We start from the raw sequence: 13,811 nt of genomic DNA, 5'->3' as shown, positions 1-13,811 counted from the left end.
CGGTCATTATGGTACCGTTGTTTTCGTCCTTCATCAGGCCCGGTACCTTTTTATTTACAAGCGGTATACCGTACGCATTATCCACTGCATAATCGCTCGTGTCGAATCTGATGATATCGCGCTTCATATTCTCATACACATCCGCACACTCAATGTGATATATGAGACTATCCGTATCGGTGTACATTACCTGGCATTTGTCGCGATACATTGGCGTCATATACTCGTGATGAAACTCGTACAAACATGTCTTGGATATGTCGAGTATGCACATACCCACGTAAATCGGTTTGTAGAATTTCACCTCGAGTTTACGCAATTCCACAGCGATTAAGTTTTCTGAAAAAACGCTTCTGCTGTGGAAATTTGGTTTCGCAATCATTACCTCTGCACCGTACCGACCATCCCACTTTGTTAATAATTTAACATCGACACGATTGCGCACATTTTCCATCGTTTTACCAAACACTGCATTGTTCATTAATTTATATAAATTTTTTTCGAAATCATTTTTAGCCAATGTTCTAAAATGTGTATTTAATTCTATGTAATTTCGAAGCCACGGAGATTGTGAAAACTGTAAAATTCGATGTATTTTTGTAACGCGAAGACCGTGACGCGTACACTGCTGCAGGTTGCAGTAGTGTATCACGTAACGTTTCTTATCGTATAGCATTGCAAGCAGTTTGAATTCCCGCTTGCCAGGTGGTTTGTCGCGTGTCGGGCAAAACGGTAGGTCAGTGTGTGCATCGTGAAGATGTTGCGGGTACTCGAGGTCCACTTCGAGGACATAGCCTGTAGGCGAATCTAGCGCGATGGATGATACGTCAAAATTGGTCACGTCGTCGACCCATCGAAAATCGGCGTAAGGTAACGGTTGACACATTGCCCATCCGTACAAATTATTTACATCAAAGTACATCAAGTATGATGCTGGTTTCGATGGATCGTACGACTCCATGTACTTGTTATTAGCGCGAGCATATCTACCCGAACATTGACTCAGACCACCGCGTATACCACGTTCGATGAACATAACCATGTCGATGTCAGTAAGCAACTCGAACGTAATTTTCGTATGCTTCAACATGGCGTCCCACGTGTATCCGGGGAGAGTATAGTAATACGCGGGGTCGAGTCCGTAACTTTCGATACATTTATCTCGAAAGTTTTCGAAAATGTCGGCTAATAACAAGACATCAATTTTAAGATATAAATCGCTATATTCGCCTAGCGTCCGAATGGAGAATCGCGTCCAGATGTTCTCGGCGTGCGCGTAATCGCTCTCGGATACAGTGTCACCGGTCAAGGAACTGTAAAATGATTCGCGCGGTGGTAAACACGTATCTTGCAACCTATCTACCGAGTCGATGTATTCATACGGAAATACACCTTTCCGCGTTAACAAATTGAAATTTTCTGTTGATAAATTTTGATATTCTGATTTTAAAATTTTGAGTTTGTCTTTATCCAAAAACGATGCCAATTTGTCGAGACTCGATGCGAGAAATTTGAATGAATCGATGAAACGTAATTTTACATGATTTTTTGATTCTTCATCCATACAAACATCTTTTGTGAATGAAATATATTTCTCTTTTGTTATCGGAAGTAACTCGATTTTCCCTTCGAACGATGTGGCTATTTCCTCGATAATAAAGTGTGAATCATAACCTGATAAATTATGAAAAACTATGGGAATACAAAAAGATTCTTTATAATTTAAATTGCAATTTGAGTGTGCTGGACCTCTGTATCGCCCGGTCAGATGGCAATGATCGCGAACGCGTGTATCGTCTTCCACGAACGGTTTTTCGCATATATGACATTGAGTGGCGCTATGGAATTTTTCCCACTCTTCGGACGTCAAATTTACCATGGGGACATTTGTTTTTAAAATATTTTTTACACGTAACGCTAAATTTTTGAGGTCTTCGGCGAACCAAGCTATACAATCGGCGCTACGACGCGAATGATATGCCGATAAAGATTCATCATACGAACAATGTACATAGTAAGCTATACTAAATACTTGGTGATGTTGATATGCGTTTTTCTCTTCATCCATCTTGGCCAAAACGCATTCCAGGTCGGCGTAGACCACAAATGGAAGCCGCTCCTTCCGATTAAAGTTATTGAACTCGAGCCACTTGTCCTTATCGCTCGGCAATCGGACAGCGCAATCGTTCATCTTTCCACAGTCGACCGTATGCGACTGCAACTTGGCGTCCGAATCAAAGTAATGTAAGCATCTGTAAAAGAAAAATTTTTTAAAGATTTATATACAATTTGCTACATAACTTATAATTATTCAAATAATATAAATTAAACTTACCGGTCGCAGATATATTTCTTGTGCTCCTTTTTGCTCAATTGTGAGCTCACGAGCCGGGATAAATTCTTAATCCAAGTGAAATGTCCGACGCTGTTGTCGTCTTCAATGTACAGCAAGTTGATATGCTTGTCCTGCTTCTGCTCCGTAAGACGCATCGGGACAATGCTGTTCTTGTCTTCGATGCTGTACACATTTATAGAAATGTCATTGGCAAGTTCAAAATTTTTTATTTGGTTCACAGTCACTGGAAACTCAATGTCCCGGAGATTCAGCACTGTCGTGTAATGTGGGTACGATGATTCCCGTTCCGCCTTTCTTTCGGCGGGGTATAGTGCGGCGACCACTGCCCACGCGAAACATGCATTGTCCTTTGATTGTACATTAATCACCGCTCTTTTCAACATAATCTCCCGCGATAATTTGATGTGACACCCCGCACGCATAGGATTATACTTATTTATATTTACAGTTAAATTTAGTATTCGCGACAAAGCCCACCCGCTATCGCGTTCCTGAAACTCTTCCAGAGACGCTAGGGTGGGTTCGATAACACGCCGTTCGTACCACTCGCGTAAATCGGATGTGCGAAAGAGTTCATAGTTTCGCGTATTGATACTTTTGTTGGCGTGTTTATCCCCAGCCACGAATTCACCGTTAAATATAGTGTTCACTTTCACATTATAATGTTTTTTCATAACATCCTTCACATGTTCCAACACAATGTCTTTGGCATCATCGAGAAACTGGCGCGGTTCGATGTGATTATAATTTATCACTGCACCAGTCAATATACGACTCTCGAACGCCGTATCAATCTCGCGCCACGCAAGTCCATTTTGACGCGTGCTACATCCGGCACCCGTGTGTACGAAACGTCCGCGTACCGAATTTTTCAACCCTTCGAGGCGCGCGATCCGAGCAATTAGCGATTGTCGATATCCGATCGATAATCGCGGTCGCTTGATGCAACTTTGCTCTTCCAACGACTCGATGTATTGGTCGCATCGTTGCTCCCACACAATGTAATCTTCCAATGAATTCACCAAAGTGGATTGCTCTCGCAAACTTTGTTCCTCCATATTGTATCAGACTTGCGAAATGCGCTTCCCAATGATAGTTCCGGATGTACTTTAACAAAAATACTGGTGGGGTGTGCCTCTTGATCATGATTTATATACTGTCTCGTGCATATCATCGAACATTCTAGAATGATTTCATCTTAAAAATTCCCTGGAGTAGCGTCTGCAATTTAACCTTGATAATTTCGCGTTTTGTCACGTACATTTGAAAAATCTAACGTGGTTGCATCGGGAGCAGTCGTAAATCGGCGCTTGATTTTAGCACATTCAGCTAAATCTTTGTCTAGGGGTGATGTGCGTTTTAACCTTGACGGTTAATCTTTGTTCTGATGTGTAATTTAACCTTGATAATTTCGCGTTTTGTCACGTACATTTGAAAAATCTGACGTGTTTGCATCAGGAGTAGCCGTACATCGGCGCTCGATTTTAGCGCATTCAGCTAAATCTTTGTTCCGATGTGCATCTTAACCTTGAAAATTTCGCGTTTTGTCACGTACATTTGAAAAATCTGACGTGATTGCATCAGGAGCAGCCGTACATCAGCGCTCGATTTTAGCGAATTCAGCTAAATCTTTGTTCTGGGGATGATGATGTCATCGCAGCCGTACATCGGCGCGACAAAATTTTAGAGGAAATTAAAATGTCGTGTTAGCAATAATCCCCTCTACATTGCAATTTGCGATACTATTTGAATTGATATTAATTCTAATACGATCAGTATTGCATCAATCGCGCGTGTGAAAGGTTCACTGAAGAAATCGACATGAATTTTTACGTTCCGATTCGAAACGGTGAAACTCCACCGTGTAAGAAGCAAAAATGCGACACGTAAGTTTCAATCGTTTAAAAATTTTATTTATTAATTTTTTTTAAATATTGATCTAATTATTTATATTTTTATAGCATTCAACCTAGTCGTGCGACTCACATACTTGGAAGAAGATATGCTTTAACCCCAACGTCGTACAAGTATTTGGACATTGGAATAAGCGTTGGAGCTGTGTCGTACGTGGAACTGATTCTCGGCGATAATCGAGGCAATCAAATAGTGTTGCCTTTCTCAACGTGGAATTTGTTGATGCAGAAGCAAGCAGACGTTGAACAATTTCTACAATCGACTGCTCTCCCATTAAGGATTGGAGATCTAATGCTTGAAATGTATCAATCGAAAATTGTAAAACTCGCATTATGCGAAAATTCTTTGTATATGAAACCACAAACATTATTACATTTATTTAATTTTGAAAATTGTATCGATCATATGCATAATTGGTTATGCGAGAATACGTATCTCGTGAATGAAAAATTTAAACAATTTGAAACTGTTTTACAACGTAACAATATTACTACTGTATGCGATGCTGTAAAAACGATACGCGATAGTGATGTCTTTAACAGCGAATCATTAATCGATTGTGAATTACTAACATGTGCTGTAAATGATATTTTTTACGATGCTTGCAATAAATAATTATTTTTATTTCATCTATGATTTTAATTCTTTCCTTCCATACGAATAAGAATAGTTATACTTTTCTCAACACGCTCCGCTAAAGATGTAGAGAAATGCTGAGGTAGATGAGACGTGATGTCCTAGTTGGAATGAGACAAAAGATATTAAAAGATATATAATGAAGAGGAGTCTGCGACATTAGAATATTATTTCTTTCGTTGTTCTGTGTTTCGTTAGTCTTGTGTTACGTTAGTGCAATGGCTGAAGACGATGTTATTATCATCGATGACGATACGGATGATGATGATTATTGGATGGAAAGAGAGAGAGAAATGGATGAGATGGAGAGAGAGAGAGAGGAGAGAGAAATGGAGGAGGGATCATCCGATGGGAAACCTGATTTCCGTTTTCGGACTAGTGATGATGAAGAATTACTTCAATACGAGCGGGAACAACTTTCAAAGAAGAATCTAGAAACTTCAATCGTTCAGTTTATAAGACATCAAGAGCTCGGCTTGGAAAAACCTCGCACAAATTCTTTGAGGACATTTCTTCTAGCTCGAGAAATATGTGCGCGAGATTTTGCAAAATATCATGGATGTAAATGTTTCAATATAGAACCTAATCATTCTAAAGTAAATTGTATTGGAAACAAACTGCGTGAAAATCTCGAATTAATAGAAGATTTTGAAAAATTGAAAGAAGATGATCATGAGAATATACTACGGCGGAAATTGGAAACGTTGAAGGTAAAATATTTTTTGTCGATGTGTAATAAATTTAAAACATAAAATTAATATGTTTGATTTTAGAGTTTACGCGATGATATGAATGGTCGACGAGAGGATAAACAGATATGTGAATCCAAACCTGCATCAAAATATAAATTGTGTGTATTGTATAACGGTGAATGGAAAATGCCATGGAAAGTATTGTAAGTAACTTTCAATTTATAATATATCAAAAGTTCTAAAATAAATTATTAAAAACTATTCAAATGTCTTTTTCTGTTCCAGGAGCGGCTCCACTCAGCCCGACACATCGACCCCTTAGCATTCTAGGAGCGGCCTCCTCCTTAGCCCGGCGCACTCCCCCAAATATATTATTCTTATTATTTTATATTATATATTTTTATTATATATTTAAATTTTATATTTTATATTATTATATTATTATATATTAAGCACACACACACACACACACACACACACACACACACACACACAAAATTGTATAATACACGCACACATTTAAATAAATTTTATATTTTAATTTAAAAAAAAAAAGAAATGTATTTATTTACGCGCCTCTCCTTGCGTTCCCATCCTTTGCGTCTCTCTTGCGCTAGTTGTAAGAATTTATCGTTCTCTCTCTCTCTCTTTCGTACGCGCTATCGTTCTAACAATAAGTCTCGCGTTAGTTGTAAGTCTCGCGATATCTTCGTTCTCGCTCGCACGCGTTATCTTAGCTATTATCGTTCTCTCTCGCATACGTTGTTCTCGCGATATTATAGTTCTCTTTCGTATGCGTTCTCTTCGCGCTATTATCGTTCTCTCTCATTCACAAGCTCGTCGCTATCACTCACTTACCTTTGCGTCGTCCTTCTCCCACCTATGCAGCATCTTACAATGCGTCGTCCTTGTTCCACGTTGACGTCATCCTTGTCGTATGTTGATGTCGTCCTTGTCACACGTTGATGCCATCCTTGTCGCACTGTCCTCTTCACACACTTTACGCTATCCTTTTCAAACCAGTGCACCGTCCTTCTCACACGTGGACACATCGCGGGCCCGCCGCGGATCCCCCTTCTCCTCGCGGACCCCCTCGTCCATCGGTCGCGCCGCGGATCCCCCCTACCCGCGCGGACCCCCTCGTCCATCGCTCGCGCCGCGGATCCCCCTACCCGCGCGGACCCCCTCGTCCATCGCTCGCGCCGCGGATCCCCCTACCCGCGCGGACCCCCTCGTCCATCGGTCGCGCCGCGGATCCCCCCTACCCGCGCGGACCCCCTCGTCCATCGCTCGCGCCGCGGATCCCCCCTTCCCCGCGCGGACCCCCTCGTCCACCGGTCGCGCCGCGGATCCCCCCTACCCGCGCGGACACCCTCGTCCATCGCTCGCGCCGCGGATCCCCCCTTCCCCGCGCGGACCCCCTCGTCCACCGGTCGCGCCGCGGACCTCCCCTACCCGCGCGTGACGTCATCATCCCCCGCACGTGACGTCATCATCCCCCGCACGTGACGTCATCATCCCCCGCATGTGACGTTGTCATCATCCCCCGCACGTGACGTCATCATCCCCCGCGTGACGTCACCCCCCCCCCCGCGTGACGTCACCCCCCCCCCCCCGCGTGACGTCATCACCCCCCCCGCGCGACGTCATCCCGCGTGACGTCACCCCCCCCCCGCGTGACGTCATCACCCCCCCCCCGTGACGTCACCCCCCCCCCCGCGCGACGTCATCCCGCGTGACGTCACCCCCCCCCGCGTGACGTCATCACCCCCCCCCGTGACGTCACCCCCCCCCCCCCCCCCGCCGGTTCCCCCTCGCCCCTCACCCCCCCTCGGAGCCCCTGGGTTAGAACCGGCCTAGACTTACTACTACTATTATATAATCATAATACGTATACTTTGGATAATTTTTCGTGTAATTTACATAAGAATGTATTTACGCAATTTACAATCTTCTTAAACATTAATAATTTTGCAATTTCTTTTAGTATTCCTGAAAATAATTTTAATAATTTAAATTAATAATTTAAATATTTTCATTTTTTTAGCATTTTTAAAAATAAATCTAATTTAATTTTTTGAACTGAAATAAAGCCAAATTACAAATTTCTCTATATTACATTAGACTGCTAACATGGCCATATCTCATATGATAAAATGTAAAACAAAGGCAACCATTTATAACTGGACAGAATTTATACCGGGTATCACAGAATTTAACATAACATAACTATCGCTCTCGAAAGATGCAATTGTAATTTATATGAGTATCGATTGTATATTTATTTTAACAATTGCTGGTTATTGCTTATATTTATTTAAATACTATATTTTAATATTTTGTAACTACTTATGTTCATTTTAATTACTATCTCGTAGAAGTTTTTATTTATTTTAATAAATGCCGGCAAAAATTGACAGTACGACATAATATGTATATTAATCTAATCTGTATATGTATATCCTGCCCAAATGTAAATGGTTATCCTGGCTTCAGCTGTTAGCAGCCTGGTATAATATATAAAATTCTTATACTATAGAAGTCTCTGTGCAGATTACCAATAAAAATTGATTAATATTATAATAATATATGTAATTAATAAATTTGTATAGTAATGCATAATTTATAATAAAATATAAAATTAATGTGTATAACATTTATCATATTACATTTATCATTACAAGTTATTACATTACAAGTTATTTCATTAATTAATCATTTGGCTTTACATTAAGTTTAAAAACAATATTTACAACAAATGTTGTAATAGATGAGCTAATAAGAAATTAGAGTAAGATAAGTGAATAAGATAAATGCGCGTTATAAGCGCGAATAAATTAGCATTAGATGTAATTGATACAATTTTTATGTTCTTTATTTTTAATAAATTAGGTAAAATCTATATAAAAATAATCTTTTCTTTATCTTTTTTCTTTATAATTAAAATACTGCAATATATTTTCGCAATGGATGCAATATATTTCGAACGAATTTATTAAAAGTTATTTAATTTAATCTATTCTAGCTCATCCATTTTAAGGCAACGGATTTATCTACAATCTCTATGAATCCGTCACTTTAAAATTAAATACAAGTTTTTATTACTTACCGGAGCATTGATGTGCCACAGCGGAGTTGTCATTATCGAAGCTACGTTGTCTGTAACATACAAATATAAAATTCATTTATAACAAAGCTCAAAATACAATCAATATTTAAAAAAATTATTATTGTGCGAAATTTCATATCCGGTGTGTAAAATAATAAGCAGATATAAACACGTGGGAAGATTTTATAAATTTTAAAATTACTTTTTAAATAGAAATTTTTATATGATTTTTATAAAAATCTTTCTCTCTAATTTTCTCTTTAATTCCTTTAAATTATAAGAACGAATTATTGTGCGTACGATTTATAACAATTGATATACAAATAATAAATATTCACCATCAGGTTGCTTCGCCGATGCAAGATGCCTCTCCCAGGCCTCCTCCTCCTCTCACAATAGTTTGTTGGTCTGTAACATACAAAGAAGATTCAAATTGTAGTCACGGTCAAAAAATTATTATTATATGCATTTAATTTTATATCCGACGCACATAAATAATAAGCAGATAAACAATTTTATAAATTTTGAAAAAAATTCTACTAATAAGTAATAATTTAATAATTCTATTAAAAGCTATTCGAACGTAGGAACTTTTAAATTACAGATTTTATGTAAAAATTTCTCTCTTTTTCTCTTGTTTAAGTCATGTACATAAAAAATCAAATTACGCGATTAATTACTTAATTTAAATCGCGCGTACGCAATTAATAAATAATTATATATAAGCGATAATTTATTTACCATAGAGTTGCTTCACAGGTGCCTGATGCCTCTCCCAGGCCTCCTCCTCCTTTCATGTTGTTGACGCGCGATACTTTTAACGGCACTCCCGCACTCACGAGCGATATTTTTATATCGCTATTTTCGCTATTTTACGCGCGATACTTAACGATTTCCGCACTATTTCGATGCGATTAAAAATTTTATATTTGATCGCGCGATGTATATACTTAATATGTATACCTATACATTAGACGGCACTCCCGGTTTCGGTACGAGCGAAAATCCCATTTCACTTACGAGAATTAACTTCGAGTCAACCGGTCGGGATTGCAACGATACAACGAGCAAGGACTAAGCCCAAACCGGAAAGAAGACGAAACGATTGACGGAAATAGAGGAAAATGAAGTTCACCAACTCTTTTTCGCGCATAATTATCCTATCTCGTATCGAACCTGGACCCGCTAAGCACGATTTCAGGTGCTCCGCCCGGACATATTATGCCTCTCGCGGTTGCTATATGCTACACCAGGCTAGTAGACGGCAAAAGAAGAGGATACCCACATTTTTTAAATGCTAATATTCAGCAATTTAGAAAATGGGGAGGCAACCCCTTTTACCGAGCGAAAATCGTGCCTAGGGGAATCCACTCGACTCCTCGACAGGGTTAACACACGCAGTGCGTGTGGCTGTAGACGAGCAAAGAGAAGGGACCCATTGACGACCATTCCGAGCAATCGATCGAGTTCTAACTAATTCGGGCCGAATCACTTGACGAAGCACGAAGCAAGAGTGTACGTTGCATAGCAACGTGTGCAAACTCGAAACATCCCAGTTAGTTGGCATCGGAAATAGAGACTCGTGACAATAAATGAAATTGGGATTTTATATGAAAAGTCCAAAAGTTCCGCGAAAACGCGACGACGCGAGAATACTGCAACGCGAAAACGCGGTAACGAAGTGCTTGCCGTCCGCGGCACGTTGACGGCACCGACGACGCGAAAGGGTACTTAGCTTCCCATTCAGGCACCTTAAGATTTATCATAAATAGAAAAATTTAAGATAAACCTCAAGGCACCATCCAAGTACTAAGCCCTCCCACCGCGACAAGGTGTACCCCATGGGAGGGTTATATTATATATAATTTTATATATAATATAATACATAATTTGAAAATTATTTTGTAATATAGTACATAAATTAAAATTCGCAAATATAAACGATAAACAAAAATATAAAAGATAAAAGAAAGTCTATTATATAAAGCAATGTTCAAAATAATTTTAAAACTAATTATTGCGTGCAATTAATTTTTACTTTTAAATAGATATATTTTAATGTTATAAATCGCGTTACAAAATAATTTATATTTCTTAGATATAAACTTTTAAAAATATGATAAATAAAAAAATTTCTATTTTTTATATATGAAATATTTAAATAAATATATTAATTTGAAATTTTATATAAAATATAAGAAGTATCTGGAAATATTAATTAATAAAAAATATTATAAATGTTTTAATTATTTTAAAATGAAATGGAATATTTTTTTATAAGTAAATGTATTATATATGTTACAATTTAAAATCACTATTAAATCACAATCAAAGAAATAAAACGAAACGAAAATATGTATATTTTGAATATATATACTATTGACAAATAATTTATATATTGTTGCGTCCGCGGAACGATATATATCGAACGCGCGCGATCAATCGATCGGCACACACTGACGCTCGCGCACTCGTAAATAATAATGCGGTTTAAGGTACATAAGAACTTTAATAAACCACGAATAACATACAAGAATTCAAAATAATCGTAAAACGGATCACAGATAGACGCGCGTTCGCACAACTTGACAGCTGGGCTCAGACTCTCTGACAGTCGTTGTTTATAACAACATCTTGACAACGCGCGTGGAAACGATCTTCTTCCGTCGACGTACTTCCCGCCGAAAGAATTTAATGAACGGCGAATATATCCAGCGGGACGCGAGAACGCAACAATATAGTAAATAATGAATGTGATAAATAATTTATATTAAACTTACATCATATCTTATCGATCCATCCATTTCCAAAACCTCCTTTTTTCTTTTACTTTCTTCGCTTTTTCCTCGTGGCACTTGAATCCTCGTTGCACTGCTTTGAATTCCTCGTTGCACTTGCACTTATTCACGAAAAGTTCCTCGTTGCACTTACAATTGTGTTTAGAGAAAGAATTTGATAATATATGGAACGTCTCACATCACTACTTCACTGCTCAAGAGCCACTGAGCGAATGATCGTAAGTCAAGAACATTACCGCGGTACTGTTTATATCGCCAGGGTCGACTATGTAAGGAAAGAATTTGATAATATATGAAACGTCACTACTTTATTGCTCAAGGTTACTGTGCGAATGATCGTAAATCAAGAACATTACCGCGGTACTGTTTATATCGCCAAGGTTGACTATGTAAAGAAAGAATTTGATAATATGTGAAACGTCTCTCACGTCACTACTCAAGATCACTGTGCGAATGATAATAAAGCCATAACATATTAACAATAGCGCTATACTGTTTATCAAGGTCGAACACGGTGTTATTGATAATTCTCTCGTTGCCGAAATATTTTCTGTAATATAAAATATTTGCGCGAGGAATATTAAATTAAAGAAGTATTTTAATTTATTGATTAAGATTAATTGATTATTTATTAAACTATTCATCATGAAGTCTTTCGTTATGCTAATTATTTGCATCTATAATTTGATTGTTTTACTTCGTGTTCTCTCACAATCCCCCCCCCCCCAATTATATTTAGATTGCCAAGTAGAATGATAAAGTAACACGGATGGAATATATTTGTGACTCTAAGTATTAAAATAATAATTATTGTCCGTAAAGATTGCAAACATCGATGTGATTATTTAATATATTGAATTCCTATCGCATTAAATCGATTTTCGATTAAATTGTATATTGTTTAACTAACCAGGATTGAGAAAATTTAAAGTATTGGTCGAAATATATTTAATTCTAATATTGTTAAAGAAATATTATAATAAGCATCGATGATCAAAAGATCATAATATATTTAATTCTCTTGTTCCCTTTCATGTATCCTCTGTTTCAATTTTTATTCGCAATAATGAATGATTACGATTCGATAAATATTTATCGTTGCGATACAGTTTCATGTTATTTATCAAGTTATTTAATGTTTAATTATTAATATTTATAGCAAATTATGTTTCGATACTAATTGTAATCGTGTTTAGTACAAAAATTACAATATACGAAGCGTTTCGCACACTACTACTTTATTATTCGAGTGTACCGTGCGAATGATGACAAAGCCGTGACATGTATAGCGCGCTTGCTATACATCGCCAAGGCCAAACATGATATTATTGATAATTCTCTGCCGAAATATTTTACGTACTACATATACACACGGAATTTTAAATTATAGAAGTATATTTTATTTTAAATTAATTATTAAACGATTGATGTATCACGGAACCTTTTGTTATGCTAATGATTTAAATTTATTTGATTGTTTTACCGCGCTTTTCCGAAATCAAATTTTATAATATTTAGTTTTGCATTTTAAAAGGCTGACTTAGAGTGAATTAAATAAATAAATAAATAAATGATATTGAGAAAAAGAAAAAGAAGACACATAAATAAATAAATAAATAATAGCGTGAAAAGAGAAAACATACTAATATTTTTATATAATAAATTATTATTAATTAAATTATTTATATTTTTATTTATATTATTTATATTATCAGAGGGACATATATATTACCCTCTGAGAACATTCGTGGACATTGGTTTTATAGTTCATGTCCACGTTTTTAATGTCCACAGAGGGAGTATCGCTTCCAGGGACCTAAAAGCGGGCCATGACATCTCTCAGTCTTCTCTCTGCTATTACATATATTGTTTGGTGATGTTGGTAGATGTTATATGCAGATATACATATAATTCATTTTTATGTTTTTTGTAGGGTCTCTGTAAAGAATATATATTTACCTAAGAAAGCCGCTGCAGTGTACACGTCTTTAAACATTTGCTAAATATGCTACCTTCGAAGCATATTTAAGCATATATTTAAAAATTAGCATATTTAAGCATATATTTAAAAATTTTCTCAATTATGTATTTATAAATTTATATATATATATATATATATATATATATATATATTATTAATATAATTTATTTATATATATATGCACTTATAATACTTATATATGTATTTATAATTTATAAATTATATTTCCTGGAATAAGAAAACAATAAATAATACTTTATTTAACTGTGACTTTTGAAAAAGTATCCTTATAACATACATAATTTATACATCTATAATTTTAATT

General features: G+C 36.9%; 2 protein-coding genes and 1 long non-coding RNA gene across 3 annotated transcripts; 1 reads left to right on the top strand and 2 right to left on the bottom strand.

The window, feature by feature from the left end:
• The first annotated feature begins 1,322 nt into the window (after positions 1 to 1,322).
• Positions 1,323 to 6,046, top strand: LOC145972028 (uncharacterized). The gene is made up of 3 exons (XM_083100193.1): positions 1,323 to 5,616; positions 5,680 to 5,801; positions 5,884 to 6,046. Exons 1-3 carry the CDS (start codon positions 5,125 to 5,127, stop codon positions 5,918 to 5,920), a joined length of 651 nt encoding a protein of 216 aa, XP_082956319.1. The 5' UTR covers positions 1,323 to 5,124; the 3' UTR covers positions 5,921 to 6,046.
• Positions 1,601 to 3,164, bottom strand: LOC145972027 (uncharacterized). The gene has a single exon (XM_083100192.1). The coding sequence runs from the start codon at positions 3,028 to 3,030 to the stop codon at positions 2,332 to 2,334; it is 699 nt and encodes a 232-aa protein (XP_082956318.1). The 5' UTR covers positions 3,031 to 3,164; the 3' UTR covers positions 1,601 to 2,331.
• A 1,459-nt stretch (positions 6,047 to 7,505) lies between the features above and the next one.
• On the bottom strand, positions 7,506 to 9,483 carry LOC145971455 (uncharacterized). Its single transcript, XR_014438884.1, has 4 exons — positions 9,449 to 9,483; positions 9,046 to 9,115; positions 8,708 to 8,757; positions 7,506 to 7,590 (listed from the first exon to the last, which is right to left on the bottom strand). It is a non-coding gene; the product is annotated as an uncharacterized LOC145971455 (long non-coding RNA).
• Positions 9,484 to 13,811: the final 4,328 nt, after the last annotated feature.

The sequence above is a fragment of the Camponotus vicinus genome, unplaced genomic scaffold (genome assembly GCF_025532165.1).
Source record: "Camponotus vicinus isolate PSW18456_S1 unplaced genomic scaffold, iyCamVici1.0 SCAF_5, whole genome shotgun sequence".
In the NCBI taxonomy this organism is placed as follows: domain Eukaryota; kingdom Metazoa; phylum Arthropoda; class Insecta; order Hymenoptera; family Formicidae; genus Camponotus; species Camponotus vicinus.
Note: the sequence above shows the minus strand (reverse complement) of the source record. Positions and strands in the feature narration are given on the sequence as shown.